Source organism: Dama dama, chromosome 5 (genome assembly GCF_033118175.1).
Source record: "Dama dama isolate Ldn47 chromosome 5, ASM3311817v1, whole genome shotgun sequence".
NCBI classification, from domain to species: Eukaryota; Metazoa; Chordata; class Mammalia; order Artiodactyla; family Cervidae; genus Dama; species Dama dama.
Window position 1 is genome coordinate 18,976,217 of NC_083685.1, and position 23,616 is coordinate 18,999,832.

Below are 23,616 nucleotides of genomic sequence, written 5' to 3' on the forward strand. Positions count from 1 at the left end.
GAACATTCAACATATTTTAAATGTTCTGTTCCTCTTGTGTCAGATTAATTCAGAGAGGTCCACTGGCTGTAGACATCCACGTATCCCCTACCCTCCTAAGTCACAGTTTAGCTTAATCTCTTCCCCACAGGCAGAATAAAATAGACTTAAGGTACATTAGCTGGTTTCTCCCCCAGAATGTGTCCCCAAACAAAAAAAAGGGAATTCCACCAGCATGGGTGTCAGAGTTTTGTCCTAAATATTCATCCACTGGTTATATTAGGATCCATGGATTATACATGAGGATGGAGGGGGAATCACCTAGCTTGGGTATTAAGGAATTGGGTAAGTATTAAAAAAAAAAAAGGTCTTAAAACCTGAATTCATACAAATATAAAACCAATTTTTCTAAATGTCCAAGTTAAAACCCAGTGAGACTTTTACTACTTTATTAGTTTTAGAAGTTAATTATCTTCTATTTTGACACTATTTTCATTTTGTTTGGCTCCCTGAATTAAAACTCCCTCCAGCAGGCAGATCCCAGTTACTAAGGAGCAAAGCAGATGTATTTCTATATGTGGATCAAGTCAGATGGCAAAACCCAGGTGCTATTAAGAAAGTTCTCAGGATAAAAATTCAATAAAGAATAGAATTATTTTAACTTAAAAAATATATAAGACAACAACAACAAAAACATTTACAAAAGAGGAGAAAAGAATTTTGGGGCCTCAAACTTAAAAAAAACAAATCAGTCTGTCATCTCCTTCATCTCCTGTCCATAATTCACAACATCAGAGAGATGATGAATGAAAGAGAACATCAATAGATTGAAGAAATCCCTCCTGGGCCTCGGTGTTGGGGAGGAGCCTAGGCTAAGTCAATTACGTGCCAACCGCAGGATTTCCTTCCAAGAACCCAGGTCAGCGGGCCAATCCACATTTACTCAACTATTCAACAGTCTTGTCCCTGCTTTCTAATTTAGGAACACATTCTGGAAGAGGCTCACCGCTTCAGCAAAATCAGGATTAAATTTCAACAAGTTGTTCAACTCTTTCTGCAAAGAAGCTGGAGTGAGGGCCTTGGTCTCATCATTCTTCAACAAAGAAGCCTGAAAGTTAAAAATGACAACTCTCAGTAGGAAGAAATGGCCAATAAACATATGGACACATATACTAAATAGCATCACCTGCTTACTTTCTTTTCTGCACCTACACTTTCCTCTTTTTTAAAAAAAACAATTTTATTCATTTGTTTATTTTTGGCTGTGCTGGGTCTTCGTTGCTGTGCGGGCTTTTCTCTAGTTGCAGCAAGTGGGGGCTACTCTAGCTGCGGTGCACAGGCTTCTCATTCCAGTGGCTTCTCTTGTCACAGAGCGCAGGTTCTAGGCACTTCAGCAGTTGCAGCACATGAGCTCAGTGGTTATGGCTCCCGGCCTCTAGAGCACAGGCTCAATGGTTATGGCACATGGGCCGAGTTGCTCCCCACCAAGTGGGATCTTCCTGGACTAGGGATCAAACCTGTGTCTCCTGCATTGGCAGGCGGATTCTTTACCACTGAGCCACCAAGAAAGCTCCTACACTCTCCTCTTGACCTTGCAGAACACTGTTTCCTCTTCCTGGAATTATGTCTCGCAACCACCAACCCCACCCACATACTCTTGCATGCAAACGCCTGCTCAGCCTTCAGGGCCCAGTTTAGATTTCAGCCACCTGCTTCTCCCATAAGCACCTACATGCTCCTATAAGCCCCCTGCACTAACCCTTCCTGCACTACTTACTAAATTATATTAAAAGTGCTAGCTGACCCCAACCCCAGACTGTAAGTGCCTTCAAGGCAGGAAGTATATATTCATAGTCTGGCAGAGAGCCTCCTGGCACACACTTGCCCTTCTCCTGGTTATCTGTTTCATATGGACGTTACTAGCAACGATTATATAAAATACATAGAAAACTACTTCTAAATTAATGATTAGTACTTAACTGGGTTATAGACGCTTCAATTTTACCTAGACAAATTTTTGAGTAACAATAATTTCTAACTCTATTTTAATTGATTGTAGCATTATAGAAGATTCCAAAAATATGAAAAAGCATATAGAAGAAAACAGAAAAGCACACAGAAAATCATGTTACTCCTCCATCCAGAAATAACACTGTCAGTGTATCCTATTCCAGTCTTTTTTCTATGTGTGTGTATATGCATGTGTGTTTGTGTGTGTGTGTGCTTATACACATACACTGGTGGGCTGCCGTCTATGGGGCCGCAGAGTCGGATACGACTGAAGTGACAGCAGCAGCGGCAGCATGCACACGTTTTTAACAAAGTTAGAATCTATCATTTTACTATCTGCCCTTTTCACTTAATAATATACATTTGTCTCATCATCAACTGGTCTTTGAAAATACCATTTTTAAAGCAAAAGTATCAACTCTTTGTCATATGTATTGCAAATCCTTTTCCCATTTTGTTGTTTGACTTCTAATTTTGTCAGAACATGTACTAACATGCAGACATTTTTCATTTTTATGTTGAAAAAAATCAAATGATCTCCCACATGTTTTCTTCCACAGTTTTTATGTTTAGAAAGCTCCCCACCCAGAGATCAGTTAAAAGTTACTATGGAGTTCCTTCTAGTCTAATTATAACTTTAAATGTTTACAGTGAAGCCTTTAATCCACCTGGAAAGTACTGAGGTGCAAAGATGAGGTGAGGGTCCAGCTTTATTTTCTCCTCTACAGGTAACCAATTGTCTAGATGGGTTTTTCTAATCTGTCTAAAATTCATTTGCAGTGGTGACTCTATTATCTGCATCTAGATCTAAACATTACATCTTTTGGCAGAAAGAAAATTAATAATAAAATTAGAGTAAACTTAAAAATAGAGCAAAAATCAAAATTCTTTGCTAAAAACAACATGAAAGAAAAATGTTCAGCCTGTATTACCAAATAAAAAAAATTCTAAAGTAGGTTCGAAAACACCAGTAAGAAATGTCTGAGCTAAAGTGTACTGGTGTTCACAACTTGAAACGTATCCAAAAAATAAGATGAAATGGTGACTAGATGGGTAGATATATGATAAACAGAGCAAAATATTAATTGTAGGACCCAGATGATGGGTATGTGGATATTTGCCGTACAATGCTTTCCAATTTTATTTCTGCTTAAAAATGTCCTTGATGAAAAGTTGGGAAAAGGGTAGTAAGTCTTCCAAATCACGTTTTGGGGCTGAGTTAGTCAGACACCATGACTAAATGAACATGCATTACGACTCTAATAGAGAAATAAAATCACATACAAAATAGGGAGGGACATATAGCTACAGTTGCATTGTTAGTGAAGAAAAAAGGACCAAGAGTAAGAATAATGCCACTTTACTAATAAACCTACTCACATAACAAACATATGTCATGACAGGAGACGGTGAAGGACAGAGAAGGCTGGCGTGCCGCAGTCCATGGGGTCACAAAGAATCGGACATGACTGAGCAACGGAACAGCAACAACAAATAATGTCACAGAATTAAAAAGAAAAAAATTATGACAAATCACAGAACCAACTTACCTGTTGAGAAAGAAAAAATTCTGCTTGTTTTTGGGACAGAGGCCCACTGCAAGATACCTCTTCTTCTCTGGAAAAAAAATTAAGTAAAAACAATAAAGAATTACACAATAGTGAAAATGGTAATGCTTACAAAGTCAAATAGATTCTTCATCAGAAAAGCTTAAAAACTTTTAAAATTAATTCTCTCTTCTCAGGAATGATGCTGAATGACCTGATAAAGTTTACACAATTTAATAAGCAGATCTCAACTCTATACAGCCTCCAGCATGACCTTTCTAAAATGCAAGTCTAGGGACTTCCCTGGTGGTCCAGTGGTTAAGATTCTGCTTCCAATGCAAGGGATGATGGTTGGATCCCTGGTCAGGGAACCAGGATCCCACATGCCGCAAGTATATCATCCCTGATTTAAAACCCCTCTGGGGAATCCCATTACCTTCCAGAATAAAGCCCACATTGCTTAGCAGGGCAGGTGTAACACTTCCTGAGTGGTCCTACCTCTCTCTTCCGCCTTCTCATCTACACCCCAGCCCTGATGAACTCCTTACAATTTCCTATCATGCCAAGATGCACACCCGCCACTTCCTTGACCTGCAATGCCCATTTTTCTATCTACTGTTGGACTGTTGCACCATCCATCATTCAAGAATACCTGAAGTGCCATATCCTCCAAGAATCACTCCTGACATCTCTCATTTGAGCTCCCACTGTCTCCCAGAAACATGGGTCACAGCATCTACTACCATCACACTGGCTGTTCTTATATTCGTACATCAACACCCAGGCACACAACGGGCACTCAGAGTTTGGGAGATAAATGAATAGTTTCACACGCCTCACTACAGATATAAGACAGTGCTGTGCTCAAGAAAAAGAGGATTCATCTAAGAAATAACCATTTGCCTAGAAGCTGAGATTACACAGAACAAATAAACAAGATATATACTGATAAAAATCTAAACTTGAGAAATCTATGCATGCACAGTCTTATTTTTGAGAACAGGGTATGAATAATACCCTTTTGCCACATGACTCTGAAGAAATGCCTTCTCTATACAGGATTATAATAAATATAAAAATTAATATTTACTCAACAATATCTCTATAAGCACTCTAATACAGCAGTTCTCAAACTGTTTCATGCAAACAATATGGAAATGGATATTCTAAAAGAAAAAAAAATGCTGCTGAGCTTAAATCACTTGGGGACAGCTGTATACCCTCTCCTCCTTGGAGATTCAAGTCCCCTATTAAATAAATCCAACAGAGAGACACTTTATTCACTTTTGTTTAATGCCCCATTTACCAAACTCATCTGAACAAGGAATTCTTTCCTCACATCTATCAAGAAGGGCTAGCATCCCATAGAAAATACTCTGGGAAAAGCTGCTCTAATATTCTCTTGGTTTCACAAGGCAGCAAGTATATCAGATTCTGCAGGTATCAGAGATGCCCAGGACCAGCCCCGACCTGGTACAACAAAGATCACTGAAACAACAGTGACCTAAAGGGAAGTGGAAAGAAAATTCCTAGGCCAGGTTCTCAGAAAAGAGTGAAGTGTCTGGGCAATAAGATGCCCTTTTTTCTTAACATATCACTCAAAGAAAGTAAGCCCAAGTCTTGAAATAAATACAGTAGTACACAAAAAGGCTAGAGGACAATGAGGATTTGTATGAAATGGGATACACTGCTCCCGGCCCACCCTCCTCTGAGGTCCATGATGCTCACCGTCACCAGATGCTTTATTTACTTAACCCTTTCCCCAAAAAGATTTGAGGTAGTTTATAATAAAGGACATAAGAACAATAAACATTAATAAAATAGAACCAAAATCACACAAAGCAAAAAAGCTACAAATAAAGGCAAATAGATTTACTATAAATAAAGATCAAGTTTGGCCTTGGACACAACTGAGCGACTTCACTTTCACTTTTCACAACAGTGAAAAGTTGGCAACAGTGGCCAACGTGAACAAGGTTGGGAAAAGCAAGTGAGAATACCACCACCCAAACCATCCTTTTACTGACTCCTGTGCTTCCTCAGGGCCTCAAATACATGCCAGAGAAAGTAACTCTTAACAAGCCACAAAGGTATTCAGTTTAGGAAGGGTGTTATTCATTTAGGAAAAGGATTCAAATAAATTTGTTTATGAATCCAATTACCAGCTGAGACAGAATTTTAGACTTACAAGTGGCTGTATATCAAAGGCATTTAACCTGGGCCTATGAAGGACTTTAGGAGCCCATGAACCTTGTAAAACTGCAAGCAAAACACATATTTTTAATGCAAGGATAGTACATGGCATTCATCTGATTTTCAAAAGGACTCTGGAAACTACTCTAAAGTGCTTAAATCACCCACTATAATTGAAATTTTTAAAATACAACAGGATTAAACCATCAACAAATGGGGCCAGGGGCACACATAAAACACAAGTCTAGGTCCCTGAAAATACAATGTCTTTATGGGCTCATGGTCTTGGTGAAGGCTAAGTCCAGCCCATGTGGCATGATGGCAGTAAACAATATGAATGAATGAATATTATCTCTGCATTAGAAACAGGAGAAACCACTCCACCTGGAGTAGTGAGGACTTTAAAAGTGGGGAAGGAGTGGAGAAATGATGAGGATGGAAGAAGGCATTCTAGGAAAGGAAAACAAAAGACGCAGAATGGGAAAACGCCCGGCCTCTTGGAGGGATACGAGCAGGGTTGCACGGCTGGGGTAAAGGACCCATGTTGAGGAACAGAAATTGAGGTCAGAAAGGGCAACTGGGGAACACCTCAGACACCAGGCTGGGAGACTCTGTCTCTGGAGATTTCTGAGCAGGGTAGCAACAAAAGCAAGGGAGGGGAGGGACTGAGACAGGGAACAGTTTCAAAACACCCAAGGAGGCCATGAGGACCTGAACGCTTGGAGGTATGTGACCAGAGGGGTGACCTAGCCCCTCCTCCTGGCCTCATGTGCTCAGGCCACACTGTCCTCCTTCTGTCCCTCCAGTATGTCAGCTTGTCCTGTCTTGGGAGCTGTGAGTCTGCATGTGCTCCGACAACTCTTCTCAGGGCTGGTTCCTCTGTCAGCAAGCTCCCAGTCTTAAAGGGCCGTTTCCTGACAGCATCCCACAGTTACTCTGTATCCTGGAGCACTAGGTGTTCCTTTCCCGCATGGCAGGCTCTGAAGTTACATTACTTGTTAACGTAGTTACCTCTCGATTCCCGTCTCACCCTCCCCAGGTAAACTCCACGAGGACCGGGACTTTCTCCTCCGGGCTGACAGCACAGCACCTAACATAGTACCTGGCGCACCAGAAGCACTGAATAAGCATTTGTTGAATAAATTAATGAAGTTGGGAGATTTTTATTAAATCATTGACAAATGAAGAAACACCAAAGACTTCCTACTTTTGATAGAAATCTTTGTTAGTTAAAAGGGACTTTTGGGGCTTCCTTGGTGGCTCAATGGTGAAGAACCAGCCTGCCAGCCCCTTTCACCCCTGGTCCTTCAGCCCTCCTCCCACAGAAGCTATGCAGCTAAGGGGGCAGCTACCCTCTAGCCAAATCCTGGAGGTTTACTCTGCCTGGCCACCCAAGCCAGTTCACCTGGATTTCCCCAAGCTCCCACAAATCTTCTGAGATTCACCTGCATTTTAGGCTTAGGGCATGTCTAGGGAAGAAGGTAGGCTTCTGGGTGCAAAGACTAACCAGAGGCTTCAGCCCTCCCTTCGCTCTGTTCCGGAGAAATTCAACCTCCATTCCTATTCCTTTACACAAAATCTCCAGGAAATAGAATCGGCAAAAGCCAGTGAGCCTAATGCCATTCTAATTCTTTTCTGGAGTGAAAATGGTTCTTCCTCTCTCAAGCCTGGGAATAAAGGCTCTTAAGTTGTTAGTTCCTCAAATTAAAGGCCACAGACCCTTCTGGGCCCTTGGTGTTCTCCCTGTGGGAGGGCAGTTCTGTTCCCTGTAACCTTTACCTAGCCACACCAGGTAAAGTCCACACCAGGAGAGTCCCCCCCAGGGAAGGAGGACAGTTCTGGGGGTGCCCCGTTCAGTTGGCACCAGTGCAAATAGAGAGGCAGCGCTGGCCTGCCTGGCCGTGGACCCAGCCATTCTGCTGATTATGGTGGGCATCCTCATGTTCCTGCTCACCTTCTGCGGCTACATCAGATGATCTCTCTGTGAGAACATCTCCTGCAGACGTTCTCCCTCTGTCTCACCATTGTGTTCCTGCTACAGCTGGCAGCTGGGGTCCTGGGCTTCATCTTCTCAGACAAGGTGCAGGGCAAAGTGAGTGAGATTATCAATGATGCCATCGTGCACTACCGAGATGACTTGGACCTTCAGAACCTCATAGATTTTTGGCCAGAAGGAGTTCAGCTGCTGTGGAGGGATTTCCTACGACTGGTCCCTGAACATGTACTTCAACTGTTCAGAAGACAACCCCAGCCATGAGCACTGTTCTGGGCCTTACTCCTGTTGCTTGCCTACCCCCAACCAGGCAGTGATCAACACCATGTGTGGCTAAGGTACGCAGGCCTTTGACTACTTGGAAGCTAGTCAAGTCATCTGCACCCATGGCTGTATTGACAGATTGGTCAACTGGATACAAAGCAACCTCTTCATACTTGGTGGTGTAGCACTGGGTCTGGCGGTCCCGCAGCTGGTGGAAATCCTGTTGTTCATGAACCTTGTGAGTCAGATCAAAGATCAGATCAAACTACAGCTTTAAACCAGCAGCACCAGGCGGACTCACGGTACTGAAGATCCATCCTGCACCTCCTCGGTAGGGCAACAGGCGAGCCTCATCAGCCGACAGCAGTGGTCACAGCTGCCGGCGCCCAGTGGAGAATGGATTTCAGGCCCGAAAGCCACAGCACAGTGGGAGGAAGCAAACTCCACAGACAGCAGAAGGCAGGGTGCACAGGTGGCTCGAGTCTGAGAAGGATGTGCCTCCTCTCCCCATCCCAGCTTTCAGCATTGTTATTTCGTATTCTCTCTAACCTCAATAATTTGGGTTCACGTTTCTGTTTTGTCTGAGCAGAGATGCTTGAGCAACAGCAATTGAAAAAAAAAAAAAAGAGAATCCACCTGCCAACGCAGGAGACACAGGTTTGATCCCTGGTCCAGGAAGATCCCACATACCATGGAGCAATTAAGCCTGTGCATCACAACTACTGAGCCTGTGTTCTAGAGCCCAGGAGCCATAACTACCGAAGCCCTTGGGCCCTGGAGCCTGTGCTCTGCAACAAAAGAAGCCACTGCTATGAGAAGCCCATGCAAAGCAACTAGAGAGTAGGCCCCCCCACCCCCACTCTCTGCAGCTAGAGAAAGTCCATGTAGCACTGAAGACCCAGCACAGCAAAAAATAAATAATTTTTTTTTTAAAAAGGACTTTTGTTAGGTCCTTTTTGGAGCACAGAGAAGATGTAGTTCCAGCGACTAATAGTCTCCGCTGCAAACCCACATGGTATAACTCTATAAGCCTCCTCTCTTACTGCAGGAAACAAATACTGCCCCGTAGCAACAATAAGCAAAAGAAAAGCTGAAGCTAAGTGTCAGTCTGCATGTTCTTCTGTAATGGGACTTTTTTTTTTTTTTTTTTTTGGCCACACTGTGCAGCTTGTGGGCTCTTTAGTTTCCCAACCAGTGACCGCACCGAGTACTAACAACTGGACCACCAGGGAACTCCCTAGAATAACATTTAAATACATTTCCTCTATTTCAGTGATGAAATTCAGTTTACTGAATGCATACTATTTTCTGAAACCATACAGCTTAACATTAGACATACTGTTACATTACACACAAATGAATTCTTAGAATAGGATCGAAACAATGTAGTTAGACCTAAGTAAATCAGACTAAGTTAGGACAAAGTCAAACCTAATTAAGAAAAGTCTGCATTTTAACACTTCTGAAGAATTGACATTCTCCTACTTTAAAAGCATATAAAGTAGCTAGGACTAGGACAGAGATCACATTTTCTCCTGGAAGCTTCTTAAAAGAGACATTTCAAGAAGAATAGCACATATTTGTCCAACGTTTACTGTCTATCAGGCACAGTTCTGAACACTTTATACAGATTTATCATTTAATTCTCACAACAACCCTCTGAGGAGGTGATACAAGCCCCATTTTGCAGGTGAGAAATCTGAGGTACAGAGAAGGTGATCTGCCCAAGAGAGGGAGCGGAGGAGTCAGAATTCAAATCCAGGGGTCTGACTCCAGAGCCAGACTCAACTCTACAAGGTACAACCTTTCCACTCCACGAGAAGCATTGTGAGCAAGTCTGAGTTTTTGCAAGTACTCACTGGTACTATAATCTTCCTGCTCCCAGTGTGTGCTGAACAAATCACATAACCATACAAGGGCCACTCCTAGGAACTGCAGGGAAATATTCTCTGGCTATACCCCCCAGCCCCTAAGGGGGTCAGCCAGCCTATGCAGGGCAGGTGGGACTTGCTTCTCTCAGAGCTCTGAATACACTGTTACTTGGCATTGTCTGTTTCCATGTCAGTCTTCCTCCCCAGTCCGTGAGCTCCTTGAAATCAGGAAATATGAAACACCACACACACACACACACACACACACACACACACGTTTTTCCCTCCAAAGACAAGTGGTCTATTTGGGAGGTGATCCCAGGTAACAGCTGGGAAGAGGGGACGTGAAACAGCAAAGGGAAGGGAGTCAACACAAAGTGTTTTATGGGGCTAGTTACCAGTGTGGGCAATGGATGACATGTTCTGATTCCCTCATTTGACATGTCTCATTGGATGACATGTTCTGATTCTCATTTGTCCAACACGTATTCAGACACTGCAGGCTAAGCACTAAGGAAAAGGAGGTGATATATAACAGAGAAGGAGGGTCTTAACTGTTAATGGAGTAAAAAGGCAAATATAAATGAGTAAGTAAATAAATGCAAAAGGTTGCTTACTGAGGAGAGTTTTAAAGGAAATAAAGAAGATGGAAGTACTTAGGATGGAGGTTACTTCACACACGTAGTCAGGGAAGGCCTGTGTGAGGCCATGGGAGCTGAATGCTGAAAGGAAGCGAGGGAGGTGAGAAGCCAGGGAGAGTAAACCAGGCACCCTGAGGCAGAGCCTGGCTGGGCGTATTCAAGAAACTGAAATCAAGCCAGAGCCATTAGACTCTGACAGTGAAGGGAGAAGCAGGAAAAAGAGGTAAGGAAGATGACAGGGGCCAGATCAGACAGGTACCAGGGCCCCAGTAGCTCCGATTTCTGTCTAAATTCCATGGACAGTCAAGGAGGGTTTGGGGCATAAGAACACGTAGTGTGATTTACATCCGTGATGGTTCCCTTGGATGTTGCAGGCAAAACTGAGAGTGAGGAGACAAGAGTGGAGGCAGGGAAAACAGCCAGGAGGTTGGAGCAGTCATCCAGGAAAGAGACCAGGTACTGAGACCATCGGGGAAGCAGGGGCAACGGAAAGAAGTGAACTGATTCCAAACATACTGTGGAGGAAGTTCTGGCTGGATCTGCAGGACTGGCTGTTGGGGCGAAGGAGGGGAAGGACCCAGGGACACACCTAGGCTTTGAGCTTAAACAACTAGCTGAACAGTGCCACCACATACCCAGGGCTTAAACTTTAGGAGGCATTCAATAAGTTTTCACGGAATTAATCAATTGTTAATTCACTGTGATATAATGAACACTACACTACCGTGCAGGGTCCCAGCAGAAAACAAATGGCATATTCAAATGGGGTAACATGAGAAGAATCTAATAAAGGACCACTTTCAGAAACAGTGGCAGGGGATGGAGAAGCCATAGTGAGTAATACAACCCCCAGGGCTGAGAAGAGTGGGGCACCTTTTGCACCAGGCCTGGGAAACCTTCCCAGTAACTGAACCCTTGAGGTCTGCAGAGCAGGCCAGCTGATGGAGGCGGTGACCCTACACCCAGTCCACCATGACCTTGAAGGAAGGAAACCAATGAATCAACACCCCGACCTTACTCTCCTTGACCCTCTGGACTTCCCATCAGTGCCTCCCAATCAGAAGTTAGAGGGGAAGGAATTAACTGATGCAGCCTGTAAAGGTCTACTTCCTGGATCTGGAGGGACAAAAAGATGACAGCCAATGCATAAACTCTGGATGAATGAGGATTTACTGTGCCTGTAATGACGCTATTTCACAGGAAAGGGATTCACGCTGGAGAAACCCAAGTTACCTTATAGATACGTCAAGTTCTTCTTTTTCCATTTTCCTTTCACCCTCCTCTCTGCTGGCAAGTTCCATATCAGCATCTTCCATGGTCTTTTTCTCACCATTCTGGAAGTACTGCTGAAGGGCAGTGTACAGTTTAAACACTTGACTGAAAGACAGCTTACTGTAGGCCAAGATCATGTGACGCAGAAATAAGCCTACAAAACAAGACACAGACCAGGCGAAGGCAGTAACTCAAAATCCGGGCTACACCAAGTCAATGACTATTTGTTGCAATTCTTCCTTCAAAATAATTGAAAAAAAGACTGTTTCCTCCACCAAGAATGTTCTTTCATCACCTTTTATGAAGCTGATTTTCTCTTTAATTAAAAGCTCAGTCCTCCCACCCACACTCCACTTTTTATGCAGCCAATGTATCTTCTCGTGACTGTTAGAACTATCAGAAGTTATCCTATTTGTTTACTTTTTACTATCTGCCCACCCTTCTCCCCACAACCACAAGAATGTAATCTGCATTAAGAGAAAGTTTCCAGTCTCTGTTTAAGTCCAGAAACTGGCAAATGGAAGATCAACAAATAACTGATGGTGAATAACATAAGAACTACCAGGAAAGAAAAGTCAGGTGGATGGAGCACGGCTATAAAGCTAACAGAAAAGCACTAGGAAACTTCATGTATACCCTAGACTTATAAACTATAACAACAATCTACTCTTAACTCTCTTCATAAAACCTTAGCTGGTGACCCTGACTTAGTTGTGCAGTGTGGACAAGTGAGCGGAGGACCATGGGAAAGAGCTGAGAAACCCTGAAAGGCTCCACAACCAGTCTAATACTCTGATGACAGTAGACAAAACAGAAGATGCTTTTCCACAAGACAGTTATTTAAACACAGATCAAAATGGCAAGGCAATGAATACAAACTAAAACATGTCCAACATCCCCACTGCGTGTGCTCAGACTATGTGACTGTTAACAGAGTCAACAGATGTGACTCAGAGAGCCGTTCGCGGCAATGAAAATATTCTCTGCTCTCCTTAGAAGAATTTCATACCTACTACACTTGTTTTGTGAACCTCTGGTTCAGTTCCAGAAAAAGAATCTGAAAGGTCATCAAAAAATTGTTCCATATCCTTCAATTCGCCTTCAGCCATCAGTTTGATTCTGAACAAGAAAAATGAGGTAAGGATTTTAGGAAGGCCCTATGAATATCTTCCCACATTTCATATTCCACAATCACCTAAAATGAATCTATCTGAAAATCCAAACTGTCACCCCCATATTCTGAAAAGTATCATTGCCAATGTTTTCTTGATTATAAAATTTCTCAAAGTAGCATATCAGCCAGTAAAAATGAAATTCTCTGCAACAACTAAAAGGAACAAAGTAGATCCATACAGAATAATAAATTTTGAAGCAGTATGTTTAATGCTATCCATTTAAAAAAAAATTAAGGTACTTAGGAAAACAACCTAGAATAACAAAGATACCTTTTTTTAAGGAAATAATCACCATTTGCCACTTTCTAATTTTCATCTACTTGACATCTTTTCATATATACAGAAGAAAATGGAGCTTACCTGATCTGCACTGAGTTTGCCAGCTGAGGACAAGATTCTTCAATTAATTTGTAAAGTTTAGACAGTGTAATATCTGGGCCCTGGGTAAAGGAGAGATTGAAAGGTTACAGAAAAATTTTAAAGAGCTGGAGACTGATAAACAGCTGCACACATGAGTCCATTTATCAACCTCTCTGCTTTATTTGTTAAATTAGAATGTAGTTGATTTACAATGTTGTGTCAGTTTCAAGGGTACAACAACATGAATCATACATATATATATGGACATATTTAGTCGTGGATAACCCAGCAAGCCCACTTCCGGGGAAGGTATATTCCCCATGCATCATTTGAAATGAAGAAAAACTAAAGAATCTAAAAGGCCATCAATAAAGAGCTCATTTATAATCTATAAATTTTAACATTAATTAAAAGTATGAGTTAAGGACTTCCCTGGCAGTCCAATGGTTAAGACTCTGGCTTCCACTGCAGGGGGCATGGGTTCAATCCCTGATGTGAGAACTAAAATCCCAGATGCCTTGAAGTATAGCAAAAAAAAAAACTGCTTAATTTTTTAAAAGTATGAGTTAAATTATGCTTCTTTTCTCATTGTGGAATACAATGCAGCCATTAAAAAGGATGAGGTAAATCTACTCAAATATGCTGACATGGAATGATCTCCAAGACTTGTTAAGTGAAAGGAACAAGCTGTAGGATAGAAGTAGCACTTATGTAAAATGAACAAACAAAAAAAAACCCACAGAATTAAATAAAAAGGGTACAAGTATACATACTTATAATCATATGCAGCAACCTATCTATATACACATATACATAGCAAAAGGTCTAGAAAGATTCATTCTGAACTGTTACTCAGTAAATATTAATAGGTGAATGAAGGAATATGAATTCTGATAATCTCTGAGAGGAAACAGGATTAGAGGGTCTACAAAAGAACCATAAATTTCCACTCTATCAACTTTAGTATCATTAAAGTTTTACAATGAATCTTTGTGTATTAGTTGAATAGTTCAAAAACAGCTAATTTTTAAAGTCAAACAATAAGTAAATAAGTAAAGGCTGGAACTTAGCTAGATGAATTCTATATACATGTTGATTAAAATGCCAGGTTGGATGAAGCACAAGCTGGAATCAAGATTGCTGGGAGAAATATCAATAACCTCAGATACACAGATGACACCACCCTTATGGCAGAAAGTGAAGAATTAAAAAGCCTCTTGATGAAAGTGAAAGAAAAGAGTGAAAAAGTTGGCTTAAAACTCAACATTCAGAAAACTAAGATCATGGTATCCGGTCCCATCACTTCATGGCAAATAGATGGGGAAACAATGGCAACAGTGACAGACTTTATTTATTTGGGCTCTACACTTTTAACAGGAATGTAGATAGGACTGGGAGCTGCAAGTTCTTGAGACCCTACTACTTTCATTTAACTAATTGGGCAAGCCACTTAATCTGTGTCCTCAATACTCCTCCCCCTTCCCCAAAGAAGGTGATGGATTTTAAAAAGCCCTTTATAAGGACTTCCCTGGTGGTCCAGTGGTTAACACTTTGCCTTCCAATGCAGGAGGTGTGGGTTCAATCCCTGGTCAGTCCCACATTTTGGCCTTGCAGCCAAAAAAATCAAAACATAAAACAGAAGCAATATTGTAACAAATTCAGTAAAGACTTTAAAAAACAGTCCACATTTTAAAAAAAATCTTAACTGAAAAAAAGCCTGTTATAAACTATAGTGTACTAGGCTTTGGGGATACAAGGTGAGCAAGAACTGGACAAAGTAATGCCCTCATGGAGGTTACAGTCTAGTAGGGGAGAGAGATGTCACTCATATAATCACCCGAATAAATGGAAAAACCACAACTGATCTAAGGGAAAGTGCATGAGATTAAAATGAAAATAGCTAAAATTGATTGAGCATTTATTATGTGCCAAACTGTAAAATGTTCTCATGGATCTTCTAACTTAACACAGCCATCACATGACAGTTTCGATCATTATTTTCCATTTTACAGAGCAAAAGCAAAGACCCAAACATGTTATGGAACTTGCCCAAGTCGCAGAGCAGGTAAGCAGTAGAGTTACAATCTGAGTCTGCAAAGGGAAATAAAACATGTAAAGTGCTTGTGTTAGTTGCTCAGTTGTGTCCGACTCTTTGCTAACCCATGGACTGTAGGCTGCCAGGTTCCTCAGTCCATGGAATTCTCCAGGCAAAAATACTGGAGTGGGTTCTTGCAGTTCCCTTCTCCAGGGGGGAATCTTCCTGACTCAGATTGAACCCTGGTTTCCCGCATTGTGGGCAGATTCTTTACCGTCTGAGCCATCAGAGAAGCCCATAAAGTGCTCAGTACACAGTAAGTGATCAATGTTGGCTGTTACTTTTATGTCATTGATACCACTTATTAAGGTCCTCTAGGGTACAGCGCCTGTACCTGTGTTTCCAACGCTCAGGCCTACATGTAGCCTCATTGTACATAAGACGGAGGATTTGCGAAAATAACTCTTCACCCAGTCACTCAGCTAATAAATGCTGGAGTCAGATATAAACCTGCCCCCGAAAAATGCATGTAAAGTGCCTGGTCCACCGTAAGTACTAAGTGTTGCTGCTGCTAAGTCACTTGAGTCGTGTCCGACTCTGTGCGACCCCATAGACAGCAGCCCACCAGGCTCCTCTGTCCCTGGGATTCTCCAGGCAAGAACACTGGAGTGGGTGTTAGCTGGTGGTAATAACTATATTTTTCGCGGTCCAAAAGGGCAGAGAAAGTATCCGATAAATCCCCGTACCCCCAGCCCCCAGGGAGCTGTCCCGTCAGAGAGCAGGTGCACAGTAAGGGTTTGCTGGATGAACCGGAGACCCTCACCTGCAGCAGCGGCAGGAGCAGCTGGTTGAGCCTTCGCCGCTCCATGAGGCTAACGGCGCCCTCGCCTGTGCGGCCCATCTCGTTCAGCAACACTAGCACCGCGATCTTATACGGCGTCACCCAGTCCTTGATACCGAATACGTTGGCGTGCACCACCCCATTGGTCATCATGGGGTTGAAGTAGAGGCTCTCGTGGACGCTGGCCATGGCGCCCACGAACTAAGTGCAGGAGAGCCGGTGCGCGCCCCAGCCGGGTTCCTGCTCAGGGAACCTCACAACCTCCCCTAGGCCTCCGCTGGCCCGCGGCGTACCCCAGGAAACTGGCATCCTCGCGACGGCACGCCGATGACCAATCAGAGCAACGAAACCAGAGCTCTATAGCCAATAAAAATGCCCAACAATACTGTGATGGGTGGGGCAAAGGCGGCGCACCTAAAGACTGAGTCCCTACAGAAACTTTTGCAGGAGAGCAGGTTCCGGGTCGGCATGGACTGGCACGGAGTGAGAGTCGACGCTTTCGGTGAAGGTCTGAGCCGCCAGAAGGCTGACTATTCGTTCATTTAATTTAAAAATAATTAAAATTAAATTTTAAAGTGATTGAGATTAAGGCAACGAAATTAAGGACTTCTCGGCGGTCCACTGGTTAAGAGTGGGAGCCTCCACTGAAGGGGGCCCTTCAGTGGATGCTGAAGATCTCTCATGTCCTGGCGTCCGAACAACAACAACAAAAAAAAAAAAGAAAGAAAGAAAAAGCAACGAAATTAAACGTGCACCTTTAAAATTTGTATTTAACTGATTAGGTTAATTTTTAAATTCAAAGTTCGGAAGTTTTATTTAGCTCTGGAGGCCTGGCGTGCTGCGCGGTTCACGTGGTCGCCAAGAGTCGGATACGACCTAGCGACTGAACTGAACTGAATGCGTGAATAAACTTTTTTTCTCCTCAGAATTGCACAAATGCCATTTGCAGACAGCTAGGTCAGGTTGCAAGTAGCCGTGTATCCTTACGCATAATAGAAGATAATACCACCTCCGTGTGGTGAATCTCTGTTTACCACCTAATATTACGTCCTTGCATTCATGGCCCTCAAAATCAATCCCTAGACAATAATTTCAAACTGAGTTTTCACAACTTTCCTTCCACTCTTCTGTACCTTTCCCACGACGTTTATTTCTCTACAGCCTGAATTGCTATTAATAATTATTTGCACTCCATACTAGTCTACACAATCCTTGAAAGAAAAACCACCGGTTCTAGGAAATTCCCTGGCGGTTCAGTAGTTAAAAGACTCGAAAAACAAACGACCAACCACCTGCTCTTCAACCCTGGCTACACACGCTATGCCTAGTACCTGGGTTTTGTTGTCTCAACCTGTCTTTGTTTAATGAATCATAAATGAATATGTAGTTTTAGTTCACAGGGGAAAAAAAAAAAGGAGGTAGACACATATAGGCTAAATAACTGGGCCAGAAGTCATTGATAGCTTGGAATACAATTCTTAACTTCCATATCTTGTGAACGGTGACTGTATATTTTAGACATACAATTACATGTGTTTGTTTTGGTGGTGCCAGGCAACTTGTGGGATCTTAGTTCCCCAACCAGGAATTGAACCCCGACCCTCTACAGTGAAAGCATGGAGTCTTAAGCACTGCACCACCAGGGTATTCTCACATGTATTTTACACGTACAAATCTGTACATTTACCACATTCATTTCTTATGTAACTGGATTTCATTTGTAAAAGGGGAAACGCTATTTGCAGGAATTTTAATACTTAAGTTACCTCTTTCTGTGGGCTTCCCTTGTGGCTCAGCTGGTAAAGAATCCTCCTGCAATGCAGGAGACCTGGGTTTGATCCTTGGGTTGGGAAGATCCTTGGAGAAGGGAAAAGCTACCCACTCCAGTATTCTGGCCTGGAGAATTCCTAGTCCATGGGGTTGCAAAGAGTCGAACATGACAAAGGGACTTTCATTTCATTCATTTACTTCTTTCTTTGCCTCAGTTTATTTTTGTATTCCCCACCCTCTCTTGTTTTAATGTAAAAGCATACTTTCAATCTTACAGCTGTCTAAGGATCTTTTTGCATTGTGAGTTTAACCTAGAATAAAGATTGGCAAAGGATATTGGTGGAATAAACATGTATTCAACCTTGAAATCCTCAATAGGGACACTTTACTGAATGTAAAGAGAAAAGTTTTGTAAAATCCTAAACAACAATCTTAATCTAAATTGGTAAGGCTTTCAAGTAATTCATTCTTCTATTCAAGAAATTATTTGCTGAGCTCCTTCTATATACAAGTTCAGTTCAGTACCTGTCGTGTCCGACTCTTTTCAACCCCATGAACTACAGCACACCAGGCCTCCCTACCCATCACCAACTCCCAGAGTCTACCCAAACCCATGTCCATTGAGTCAGTGATGCCATCCAACCATCTCATCCTCCGTCATCCCCTTCTCCTCCTGCCCTCAATCTTTCCCAGCATCAGGGTCTTTTCAGATGAGTCAGCTCTTCGCATCAGGTGGCCGAAGTATTGGAGTTTCAGCTTCAACATCAGTCCTTCCAATGAACACCCAGGACTGATCTCCTTTAGGATGGACTGGTTGGATCTCCTTGCAGTCCAAGGGACTCTCAAGAGTCTTCTCCAACACCACAGTTGAAAAGCATCAATTCTTTGGCGCTCAGCTTTCTTTATAGTCCAACTCTCACATCCATACATGACTACTGGAAAAACCATAGCCTTGACTAGACAGACCTTTGTTGACAAGACCGTGTTTTAATCATGGTACCCAAAGAGGGTGAACTTCTAAACCACAAGTTGCAAACCGGTGACCTCTGAACTAATAAGACCCATGAGATGTATTTTACTTGTCTTACATAGTATTTGCCAAGCTTCCCAGGTGGCTCAATGGTAAAGAATCCTCCTGCCAATGCAGGAAATAGAGGAGATGAGTTCAATCCCTGGGTTGGGAAGATCCCCTGGAGGAGGAAATGGTAACCCACTCCAGTATTGTTGCCTGGAGAATTCCATGGACAGAGGAGCCTAGCAGGCTACAGTCTATAGGGTCGAAAAGAGTTGAAAATGATTGAGCAACTGAGCACGCACATACAATATTTGCCAACACTTAAAAATTGAGACATTTCACTGTGCCCCTGTCCCCAATCTATATTTCCAGCTTCACTTGAAAAATTGGAAAACTTGGCAACATAGTTTATTCTGGGGTGGTAACTATTAACTGAATGTAAGCAGCAAGAGCCACCTTTATTCAGGCCGTGATATCCCCCAATCAATACAGTCATGGGCATATGGGCCTAGCAGAGCCAATCAGATCCTTCTCTGGATCACTATATGGACTCTAGAAAGAAGAGCCCTCTTTCTCTCACTGTTGCTAGGCAAGTTGTCAATGTCTCAATCCCTCCTTCCAGAAAAAGTCTACCTGTAGGAAGAGAGAACAGGACAATTTGCAAGTAAAAGCAGAATCAAGCAGAATTGGAGGTCAGGGAGGGGAGAAAGGAAATGGCAACCCACTCCAGTACTCTCGCCTAGAGAATTCCGTGGACAGAGGAGCCTGGTGGGCTGCTGTCTGTGGGGTCGCACAGAGTCAGACACGACTGAAGCCACTTAGCAGCAGCAGCAGCAGCAGAGGGGAGAAAGAAATAGGTCTGGTTCATTGATTTCTATTTTTATCTTGGTACCCTGGTTCTTGCAGCTATTTCAATTATCTTCTTTCCTAGAAGATAATCCCCCACCCACAAATTAGCAAATGTTTGTTGGTCTGGGTTGGAGGTTTTGTTTTGTTTTTATTTCATTTTTGCTTGAGCTTGATTGAGAAAGATTTTAGGCTCTTGCAACCAAAATCATCAATAAAGGTGATAATAAATAATTGAAAACACTGAAATCTATTCATCCTACCAGAATTGTTTAGTACTCAGAAAGACCTTCAGGCTCCTTGGTTTGTTACTAAAGAAGCCTTTATCTCAACCTATGTGTTATTCAGGGACTGTCTCCCTTCCTTCCTCAGTCACCAGGTATTCTCCTGCCAGTCAGAGAAAACATGATTCAGATAAAGTCATGATTGATGAAACAAGAAAAAAGTTGGCCTGAGAATCAGAGCCCTCAAATTCTAATGTTGGCCCTGAAACTTACTAGCTCTGTGGATTCAGTAGCCACTTATTCTCCCTAAACTTGAGTCAGTCACATTAACAGTGAAAGTTTTGGACTGGATGATGTGTTAATTCCTCTGCAGTGCTAAGCTTTTTAACTTGTTACTCTTGATTTTTATTTAAAAAATTTTACTGCGGCAAAAGCTTATCACCTAACAGTTACCATTTTAACCACAGGAAGGGTACGATTTAGCAGCGTCAAATACATTCACAATGATGTGCAACCTTCACTACTGTCTAGAATCAGAACTTTTTCATCACCCCAAAAAGAAAACCCATACACGTTAGCAGTAACTCCTCATCCATCATATGATGAGAACGTACAGCATTAATAAGGTTTGTAGGAAACAGGTAGTTTCACATACTGTGTGCATGGTCAGTTGTGTTCAACTCTTTTGCAACCCCATGGACTGTATGTAGCTCACCAGGCTCCTCTGTCCATGGAATTCTCCAGGCAAGAATACTGGAGTGGGTTGCCATTTCCTTCTCTAGGGGATCCTCCCAACCCAGGGATCCAAACTACACTTACTATTGGAAGGAATTTAAGTTGGTATAGCCCTTAGTCCAGACAGGAAATAGGAGGCACTCTAGGTGTTTCAAACACAGGGAAATTAATACAGAGAATTGGCTCCACAGATGATAGTAGATCTGAGAAACCAAACCGGATAGAGATTAGCAGTAACAAGAAGATGCTGCCGCTCCCATGACAGAGGAGACAAAGGAAAGAGATGGTTACCATAGCCCAGAAACTGAGGCCACTGGGTGGGAGCCAGAACTGCAGGTAAATGCAGACACTGCAGGAGGATGGAGAGAGAAGGCAAGAAATCCCATGGATTCTCCCTTTCTCTTACTCTCAGATCTCCTGTTCAACCCAGCCAGTTGACTCAGGAGCTGGGAAAGAAAATGTGCAAGGGAATTCCCTGGCAGTCCAACAGTTAGGACTCTGTTCTTTCATTGCAGAAGGCCCAGGTTCAATCCCTGCTCAGGGAAATAAGATCCCAGAAGCTTCGTGGTGAGGCTAAAAAAGAAAAGATATATGCAGTTTTTTCAAAAAGGAAACATGTAAGCATCACTGTTATCTATTCCAGAACATTTTCATCACCCCAAAAAGAAACCCCCTGCTCATTAGCAGTCACTCCCCATCCTGCTGCCCTTTAACCCCCGGCAACTACGAATCTGCTTTCTCTATGGATTTTCTCTTCTGGACATTGCATATCAATGGAATCATACAAGAAGAATGGTCTCTTGTGTTCATTTAGCCAAATCTTTCTGAGGTTTATCCATGTTGTGGCATGTATCAGTACTTCATTCCTTTTCATATCTTAGTTATATTCCATTATATGGACAGACTATATTTTGATTATCTGTTCATCTGTCAATAGGCGTTGGGTCGTTTCCACCTTTGGGCTATTGTGAATCATGAGACTGTGAACATTCATGTGTATGTCTTTGTGTGAACATGTGTGTTTGGTTTTCTTGAGTATATACCTAGGGGGTGGAGTTTGTGGGTCATACAGTGACTCTACACGTAACTTTTGAGGAACTGCTACAGTTCCTTTTCTACAATGGCTGCACCATTTCACATTTCCACCAGCAATAAATGAGGGCAGCCACTTTTTTCGTCTATATTTTTTGGCTCTGTGGCATGCAGAGGGCAGCCACATTCTAATGAGGATCAGGAACTCAGCTTGCTATTTAATCATGAATCATCATTAGCAATGTCATGGTTCTGAAAGAACTGAATAACCATCAAAGATGTTTAAGTTGTTCTGAGCAATGGATGACTACCTCCATGATTTTATGTATCTCTGAACACTGTCATCCCCCAAGGAGAACTCTGCCAGGTAGAAACACTTTTCCCTATTGCTCATTAGAGAGTAGCTCACCAGCAGTTAAGTTGGCAGGTCACCTGCAGGTCCCAAGACAGATGGAAAAGCCAGCCTTTACCAGCTGATCAGAAGCAAAACTTCTGAAAGTGACAAACCCTTGTGCAATTCTAAGATATCATATTAGAGGAAACAGAAAATTGCTCTGAACAAGAAAAAATATAATATGTGAACCAGATCTCCTGTGTGCATGCATAATCATTTTCTTTTGATAATTCAAGAAAATCCAGCTGAGAGGGAAGAAAAGATCCCCTATTGAATAAAACGAGGCCCGACTTTGCCAGAGTCACGAAGAGTCTCAGGGTTCAATCAATACAAAAAGTTCTGGGTAATTAACTGAGCTGCTGGGGAAACTTGATCGCTAGCCTGACAAGCATCGCTAAGTATTTCCAGACCCAAGGTAACATTCCAGCTTCTCAAAGCTCATGAACTAAATTGACCTCACTCCCTGAGGAAAGAAACTCTCCTTGTTTCCTCTAGACCTCCTATATCATCCAAAGTCGACATCACCATCTGCAGCTGGAGGGATCATTGGACACATTAATTGATTGAGACTGAGTTTACGTTTCTATTGTCAACTCTCATTATTTGTTTTCGAGAACCCACTTCCCACATCTCTTAGTGCTATTAAGCAAAAGATAATATACATTAGGTAATTTTCACAAGTCTATGAGTACATCTTACACTCACTTTTTTTTTTTTTTTTTTTGCTGATACCCTGACTCACTCCCAATACTTGACTTAATAGCAGTTTCCAGTAGAAGTGGTTGCTTTCAATAATAGGAGCAGAAACTACATTGAGTCATTGCTTTTCTTCCTTTGCAAGATGATTAATTCCTTAGTTTGTAAAATGTTTTTTAGACATTTCAGTTTGCAAGAGTTTCTGCATCTGTAATGTTTGATGATCATCTACCACAATAGTGGCAATGCATGGCTCTCTACTTGGCGATAATGCTGTGTAACAGCTATAAAACCCTGAAGGCATGACAAGACACATGTTTGATTGCACATCTAGGGTGGTAGGCTAGGGAGCTCTGCTAATCTTGCTGGGGCTTGGTCACAGATGGGAAGTGTGGCTGATAGGGTGATCCAGAATGGATATGCCTGGGGACAACTGGAGTGGCTCTAAGGGTCTCTCCTCTGCAGCCCACCTGACAGACATGGTAGAGACAGAGATGCATGAAGGTGGAAACAAGAATATCCTACAGTCATAAGCTAAGTGGTGGCTTGTATCAGTACTTCTGCTCATTCCTTTTTTTTTTTTTAATATTTGGCTGGGTCTCGAGGCTTGTGAGTGCACCAGGGATCAGACTTGCACCCTTGGCAGTGAAAGCACAATTCCTAACCACTGGACCACCAGGGAATTCCCCACTGCGTTCTATTAGCTAAAGCAGAAGGCCAGCA

The 23,616-nt window shown here is 42.5% G+C and overlaps 1 protein-coding gene and 1 pseudogene across 1 annotated transcript in view; one reads left to right on the top strand and one right to left on the bottom strand.

Annotated features, from left to right (window-relative positions):
* Nucleotides 1–16,495, bottom strand: part of ANAPC5 (anaphase promoting complex subunit 5) — a 34,987-nt gene extending 18,492 nt beyond the window's left edge. The window contains exons 1-6 of the mRNA XM_061141961.1: nt 16,164–16,495; nt 13,306–13,385; nt 12,780–12,889; nt 11,732–11,924; nt 3,540–3,606; nt 986–1,087 (exon numbers count right to left, since the gene is read on the bottom strand). Of these exons, the coding sequence (XP_060997944.1) occupies nt 986–1,087; nt 3,540–3,606; nt 11,732–11,924; nt 12,780–12,889; nt 13,306–13,385; nt 16,164–16,370 (759 nt within the window). The 5' untranslated portion in view covers nt 16,371–16,495. The remainder of the gene's footprint in view (nt 1–985; nt 1,088–3,539; nt 3,607–11,731; nt 11,925–12,779; nt 12,890–13,305; nt 13,386–16,163) is intronic.
* LOC133057933 (tetraspanin-33-like) lies at nt 7,195–8,553 on the top strand (annotated as a pseudogene).
* Nucleotides 16,496–23,616: the final 7,121 nt, after the last annotated feature.